The sequence below is a fragment of the Varanus komodoensis genome, unplaced genomic scaffold (genome assembly GCF_004798865.1).
Source record: "Varanus komodoensis strain SLA01 unplaced genomic scaffold, ASM479886v1 scaffold1, whole genome shotgun sequence".
NCBI lineage: Eukaryota > Metazoa > Chordata > Lepidosauria > Squamata > Varanidae > Varanus > Varanus komodoensis.
The window spans coordinates 95705483-95713292 of record NW_025335268.1 but is presented as its reverse complement, the minus strand read 5'-3'; the positions used below and the strand labels follow the sequence as shown (position 1 = coordinate 95713292).

At 43.2% G+C, this 7810-nt stretch overlaps 1 protein-coding gene across 1 annotated transcript in view; it reads right to left on the bottom strand.

Moving 5' to 3' along the window:
* Nucleotides 1-1034: 1034 nt before the first annotated feature.
* The window catches only part of KCNIP2 (potassium voltage-gated channel interacting protein 2), a 122665-nt gene continuing 115889 nt past the window's right edge, over nt 1035-7810 (bottom strand). The window contains exons 4-9 of the mRNA XM_044437034.1: nt 7214-7283; nt 6164-6234; nt 2656-2763; nt 2323-2427; nt 1749-1811; nt 1035-1167 (exon numbers count right to left, since the gene is read on the bottom strand). Of these exons, the coding sequence (XP_044292969.1) occupies nt 1120-1167; nt 1749-1811; nt 2323-2427; nt 2656-2763; nt 6164-6234; nt 7214-7283 (465 nt within the window). The 3' untranslated portion in view covers nt 1035-1119. The remainder of the gene's footprint in view (nt 1168-1748; nt 1812-2322; nt 2428-2655; nt 2764-6163; nt 6235-7213; nt 7284-7810) is intronic.

The window sequence follows — 7810 nt, the reverse complement described above, 5'->3', positions numbered from 1 at the left end:
TAAAGGAAAGCCATTAGGCTCTTGAAAAGAACAGCAAAGTCTCCCAGCCACTCATATTCTTTCTGGGCCATATCTATTCCTCTTATACATTCACTCTTCCACTTCTACCATAGACATGTTCACAGCCCTTTATAGAACTTTCAATGCATTTAGCACAAGACATGTAGTTGAACCCTGCCCCGACTGATTCCATTCTGATCTAAATGCTTCCAGTGAGATGTTTTATCCACCTGTACCTCTCTGTCTCTATAGTTTCTTTGGGGGTGAGGGTATGGGAAACCTCTGACCCAGTTATCAGGCTAACTGCTCTTTTTCTCTCCCCAGCAATCCCAATATAAATTGCTCTTGATTTCTAAATGCAAACCAAAGGTTCCATAGCACTTGCCTCCCTTGAATGGCACTTTCTGTTGAGGGTGCAAAGGAAAGAATCCACAAAGCAAAATCCCACTTAACCCTCTTTTCCCTTGCTGCAACTGTTTTCCAAAGTTGCTAAGAATTAAATTGGATTTGGTGCCAAAACAGCAAGATGCTTTGACATTGGGAAAAGTCTCCATTGCTGGAAGCATTGGGGTGTTAGGACATGTGCACTGAAAGCCTTGGTGCAGATCAGATGGAGCCCCCTCACTGTAGGGAATGGGTAAGATTGTACATACACCAAATCCTTTGTGAGTTCTTCGCAACCAGGATTGCATTGCCATTTGTGGTGTGGAACCCTCTTGGAGCACCTGTGACAGGTTGGGGGGTTGCTGTGTTTTAGCAGGTCCTAAAGGGTGAGCACACTAATTAGTGACAAGACAGTGCAGTTTTCTGGGAGAGGCAGCAGATTGTTCTGTTTTGTCTTCAGTGCCCAGAAAAAATGCTTGCAAATGCTAGGCCAGTCCCCTTGCTGGGCCTTGGCCCAACCCAGTTGCAGCCTCCCGCTGGATTCCCACTGCAGGCACTTCCACCTCACTTGCATCTGAAATACATGAAGATTGTCTCCACAAAAGTTGCCTAGTCCGCTTTGGACAAGTGGCTGCTTTGTCCATGCAGCTAAGAGAAGAGTGCCTCAGAGGAGTACGCCAAGGAGAGAAGTCCTGGGGGTGTGTGTGTGAAGGTCTGGGCTCCAGGAGCAGCCAGCTAGATCACATTGTCAAAAAGCTTCATGGAATTCATGATGTTTTCATCCTGCCGGAGACAGAATAGCATCATAGTTTTTGTTGTGGGAGTGAGAATTAAGAAGTGCAGAGCTAAGGGGAAAATTAAGAAGAAATTCTAGAACTGTGTTACTGTGATAGAAGAGGATGCCTCAACTTTGTCTCTTGCTCCACAAACACTAATTTGAACAAAAGCATCCTTTACAACAATCTCTCCCCACATTTTTGCTTAGCGTTAAGGTGGAATTCTGGATCCTGTGCCAATGTTGCAATATCCCGTCACTTTTTAATGCACTGCGGTGACACACTTACTGGGAAGTTCATTCTCACTTTCTCATTCTTCCCCAAGAGTCCTCACTGTAACCCCTGAAGCAAAGGTGGACATTTTATGCACCCCCCCCCCAGCTGTTTTGGCCTACAACTGCCACCAGTCTTGCCCAGCACAGTCAATAGCGGGGGCTTATGGGAGTTATAAGCCAAACTAGCTGGAGGACCACAAGTTGCCCTCCCCTGCTTTAGAACAAGGTAACAAAGGCTGGCTATACCTTTCGTTAGCTGCTGCAAAAAAAAATATAGTGGGCTAATGGCTATCCAGGGATAAAATTATATTACCTTCTGGCAGGACTCAATGAATTCTTCAATAGTCACCACACCATCTTTGTTTCGATCCATTTTCTGAAATGCAAGCAAAGAGAAATGTAAATGGAAGGAGAGGCTTGTTTAGGAGCAGCTTCTATGTAATAGAAGCCCTCTACAACACCAAAAATCAAAAAGCACATTTCCAGCTTCAAGACAGAGATGGTTCAGCAACCTTGTCTCTGCACTGGGGAAACCTGAAAGGCACTACTGGAAGATAATGGTTCCCTTTCTCCTTTTAATCATTTTGCAGGTATCCATGGAGACATCAAATAACTGGTGTTACAAACAGGTTCAAGACTATGAATATAATGCTAGGATTTAAAAGAAATGAGGGGTGCTATCTACAGTAAAGACTGCAAGAGAGGAACGCAAGCTTCCATATGGGAAGGCTAAAGCTTTGACAAAGCCCTGTTTGAGGCTTCTAGGAAGAAGATCCATTCAAATATTTGGACCAAAATAACCCACAGTCTCAATTCCCAGCAGTGGGAACATTTTTGTGGATGAGGAACAAGGTACTGACATGGAAATGTCTGGATTTTAAGTTCACCTGGAAGAAGTTTTCCACATGTTCCCGAGGTGCCTCTTCATGCATGGCTGGATATGTGTACTTGCCCATCATGTCATAAATGGATTTCATTATGTCCAGCATTTCCTGTAAGTCAGAGTACCAAAGAAGAGTCATAAAGTAGATGACTAGGAGAGTCTATCCTCTTTAGAGATCACTATATCAGCCTCCCCTCACCTGGGGTTATCCAGACATTTGGGGTATATGTAAGTTCCCATTTGCCCCAGCCAGCATGGCAAATGGATAGGCATTCTGGGAGTTGTAGTCCAAAACAACTGGCAGATGCCAGATTGGGGGAGGCTGCTTTATATATACCTCTTTGGTGATGCAGCCATCTTTGTTCAGGTCATAGAGGTTGAAGGCCCAATTGAGCCGATCATCTACAGTGCCACGCAGAATAATGGACAAGCCAGCCACAAAATCCTGTAGGAGAATAAAGCAGAAAGATGAGCTGAGGAATCAACCAAGTACAGCCCATGTGCTACTAAGGCTGTGACTTAAGCACTACAGCTGCAAGAACATGGAGTGGATCCAGTAGGTACAAACTACCAGGTCCCATTCATAGTTATTAAATGAAGAATGCCCCCAGGAAAAATAATTCAACTTTTAATATTTCTACAGTGTGATTCTAAGGATGTTTAAACTGAATGGAAGTCCCACAAACAGCAAAGGATTGCATCCTTAGAGATTTCTCCAGCCATCTTTCCATCTGTCTTTCCACGAGTGCGTTTTTAACAACAGTGTATAATGTTGGACTATCATCAAGAGCAAGATTCTCAACTTTCATTCCACTTTTTTGTGGAACTCCCTTCTGACACTCCTAGTTGCAACATAGTGTGACATTTTCACATTCGGGCAGCAATTTTGTGGCTAGTGCACTTGGGAGCAGAAATATATAATTCATACATGCAAATAACAGTCCACAAAACTTTTTAGAAAATTACTGTGCAGGAAAGAGAGCCATTGTGGCTTCTCTGCTTGTTTGCAGGAGGCAGAAAGAGGACCTGTCCAATTGCCCTGACTTCTCAGCAAAGTGTGGGTCTTAATTTAGAATTCGTGACAGCCCTGAAATGTAGATCCAAGCACATCCAGCAGGTGGCCCCACTGACCAGCTGAGTGGCAAGGCTCAGGTGGGTGCCTCACTATGAGTGCAGGAGTAGCTTTTTATATATTTTTAGGGATGATGAAGCTGTAGGACAAGCTGTTTGCATGCACTGAAAGCAGCATACACGTCTATGCTGGGTACAGATCTTTAAATCCAGAAAAGCTTTTGTCAACAGCTTGGGAATATAGTTAATGTTGCAGTTCAATTTGTGAAGTCTGGGGGCCATCTGTAATCAATTTCTACGTACTTTTGCTTTAATTTGACACTTCGGTTTGTCACATAAGTGACCTGTGTATACAGTGCCTTGCAGAAGTATTCACCCCTTTTGACATTTACACATTTTCTTGTGCTATAACATGTTACTCAGTGCTGTGAGGGTGCAAGTATTGTTACAGTGGCAGAAAAGTGAACAAAAACAAACTGGCACTGGTTGGTTGCATAAGTTTTAACCCCAGCGAATCAATACTTGGCAGAAGCACTTCTGGCAGTAATTACAGCTACATGTCTTCTTGGGTAAGTCTCTGTCAGCTTTGTGCAGCTGGATCCTGCAGTGTTCGCAAAGCAATGTTCTTCCTGGCAAAACTTTTCCATCGCTGTCAGTAACTTTCAAGTTTTGCCACAGATTCTCAGTTCAATTGAGCTTTGAGTGGGCCACCCTAGGACATTCAGATTCTTGTTTTAATCCATTCCCGTTTATTCTGGTTGTGTGTTTAGCATCATTGCGCTGCTGGAAGGTATGCGTCCATCCCAGTCCCAAGTCCCCTGTAGACAACAACAGGTTTTTCTCTAAATCTGCCCTGGGTATGGCTCCATACACATTGCCCTTAATCTTGACCTGCTTCCTGGTCCTTGCTGAGGAAAGGTGTCCCTACAGCATCATGTAGCCATCATCATGCCTCCTGTGAGGATTGTGTGTTCTGGGTAATAAGCACTGTTGGTCCTGTGCTACACAAGTGCAGCTAAGCCAAAATATTCAGTGTTGGTATCATCACACAGAGAAGCTTTTTCAGTTTGTTTGCTTCTGTTCCCTATGTGCTGTTTTTGCAAACTCCACGGGGACTTCGATACGAGTTTGTTTCAGCAATGGCTTCTCTCTTTCCATTCTTCCATAAGCCTGGCTTTATGGGTATCCAGGTGATAGCTGTCCTGTCAACAGCTACTTCCATGTCAGCTGCAGATCTCTCTAGCTCCTTCAGCATTACCACTGACATTTTGGTTGCTCCTCTGAGTAATGCCTTTCTTGCCCAGTCTCTGATTTTTGGTGGATAGCCTTCTCCACAACTTTATCTCAGAGGGGGTTTTTTCATGGCCTTCATGATACTGTTTGATTAGATATGCTCTCCAACAAATTCTGCAGCCTTCCAGAAACAGTTGTACTAAGTTTGGGATCATATAGTACTCAAACTGCACACAAGTGAACTCCAGTCAACTACATATGGTTTTCTGGAGGCAGTGGGCTACACCAGAATTTATTTAGGTATGCAGCCACAAAGGGGGGAACATTTATGCAACCAGTAAGTACTAGTTCATTTTTGTTTCCTTAACTTTAGTGCCACAATAAAATTATTTCCTACTTTCACAGAGTTGTATATCTTGTATACATTAAGTGGCAACAATGCCAATTAAATCAACTTCAATTTCAGGTTGTAACACAACACAATGTAGAAAAGTCATTCAGGATGAATACTTCTACAAGGCACTATGTGTAAATAGAAGCAGGGTATCCTTATTAATTCTGATAAGAACATAAGAAAAGCCATGCTGAATCATGGTCTGTCCAGTCTGGCACTTCGTTCACATGGTGTCAAACCAGCTGTCCACAGGATCCCTCCAGCAGGATGGGTACCAGAGTTCCACCTGGCCAAGCTCCTTAGCAACTTGTATATGCAGGCATGCTGCCTGTGAAAACAGAGGCAGTACATACCCAGCAAGGCTAGTCACCATTGATAGCCTCCTCCATGAATTTGTCCAGTCACATTTAAAGCCATCCAAATTGGTGGGCCTCACTAGTTCCTGTGGCAGTAAACTGCACAGTTTACTTATACACTGTGTGAAGAAGTTCTTTCTTTTAACTGTTCTACATCTCCCACCAATTACATTCATGGCATGTCTCCCCTCTCCGCTTTCTTCGCACCTTGTATAATGTCAAACACTTCTATTCTGTCTTCCCTTCCTTGTCTTTATTCTAAGTTAAATAATCCCAGTTATTATAGCTACTCCTTATAGGGGAATTGCTTCAATCCCTCGATCATTTTAGTTGCCCATCTCTGCACTTTTTCTAACTCAATAGTGATCCTTTTCAGGTAAGACCAACACAGCTATACACAATATCCTAAGTGTATTTGCTCCAAAGATTTGTATAACGGAAATAAAACAGTGGCAGTTCTATTTTTTCTTCCATTGCTAATTATGCCTAACATGGACTTTGCCTTTTTCACAGCAACTGTGCACTGGACTGACATTTCATTGAGTGGTCCACTACAACCCCAAGAACCCTGCCTTGATTAGTTCCTGCTAGCTGAGATCCCATCAGCCTATACTTGAAGTGGGGATGTTTTACCTTAATATGGTAATTTTGCAGCACTAGAAAGCCCGCCCCATCTAATGTTTAATCAAAAAGATAAGTATTGCTGTTTTTAATTTACAACACACCCAGAGAGGTATTTGTTGTAGGGAAGGCCAATAAACGTAAATGTATAAATATTAATGGAATCTTACCTCAAAGCTGACAGAGCCATCATGGTCAGTGTCAAATGCATTGAAAAGGAATGTTGCATATGTACTGGAATCTAAAGAGAGGGACATCAAAGCAAATGATCAGGAGATTCTGTACTCTGCACAGTTTACCAGATTTCAGCAGTTTAACTGGGAGCAGGCAGGAAACAAGAAGAGAAAGTGATTACCACTGCAGCTTTTGGAAAGATGTTTCTGTGCACCCTGAAATTATTGTCTTTCCCTCTTGGTACAGAGGTCATATGTATTATGAAACTGAAGCACCATCTTAATTTAATAAATTATGTTTATGGTAGCTTACCAGTAAGAAAATACATCACAGCAGATTAATAATATTCCTAATAATAAAAACAAATGAATAGCAGTAATAAGATAGCAGCATAAAAACTATACTAGCAATCAGTGAACAAGGGATCAGCTCCTAAGGAGGCACAGATGCTCTGGATCTCCTTTTTCAGCTGCAGAGAGGAGGTCCATGGGTAGAGAAGGACATCTAGCACGGAAGGACTCTCCAATGCAATGATTCAAAGTGCTGCTGCTGTACTGCCGGTGCTGAGACTAGGAACAGGCAGTCCAGGAGGAGCCTTTGATCCACTGGATCCTATGCCCCCTTCTCCCCTAAAATAGGTCTGGTCTCCTGCCAGCCCAGGAGCTGACATAATAAATTCCTTCAATTGACAGGGGCAGTTTAAAAAGAGAGGGGAAAAGCCTTCCCCCAGGACCACAGCAAGCAACAGGACTTTGGATGTGGTGGAACAACCACAGATCCTCCACCTGCACCTCCACATGATCGCTCTGCAAAAGGTAAAATCGCAGGCTGACTTTTAAAAGCTTGCTTGAGAAAATGGTCTTAAGATCCCATTTAAAAGTAGGAGAAGGGAAGACTATGTTTAACTGCAAGGCAGCAAGATGTACAGTTTGCTTGGGCAAGGAAATGTGCTTGAAACAGTGGGCAGGGTAACAATGATACTGGTTTCATCTGGCCTCCCAAATTTTTCAAACTATCTGCCTTTCTTGACTGGGTGTAGAACTCACCTCCCTGTGGGAAGAACTGTGAGTAGATCTGCTTGAAGCTCTCTTCATTAACAATGCCACTAGGGCACTCCTGTCAAATGGAAAAGCATAGACTAGTTCACCTTGAAAGAGCTAATTTAAACTATATCCCAAGTTAGCAGCTGTTTGGCATGTAGTCAAGGAGAGCTTTGAGGGGCTGACAAAAAGTTCCCCATCTAACCAGTGACAGAAAACAGATAACCCAGAAGAAAGATTGAGATAGTGGCTCACTCCCAAGCTGGGGGCAAGGCTCTTGCATTAAAATATTACCTCTGCTAGGACAAAAAGTACCACCACCTCACCTCTTATCTTTTGGAGGTTACACTTAAGGTAATATAAGAAGTTCCAGTTGAGGTTGCAAGACATAGCCAGCAATATGAAGCAGAAACTCATTTGGTAAGGGGATTCCATTGTGGGCCAGAGGAATCCACAGTGCTTGCCTTCCATTCAAACTGCACAGCAAAGTTACCTCTGTGCTATGGAGTTAGCCACCACTGGCTTAGGGGAATGGAGGGATTCCAAGGGAGTCAGTGACTGGGTTCAGATAACACAATAGTCCACACTCAGAGGCTGAAAGTG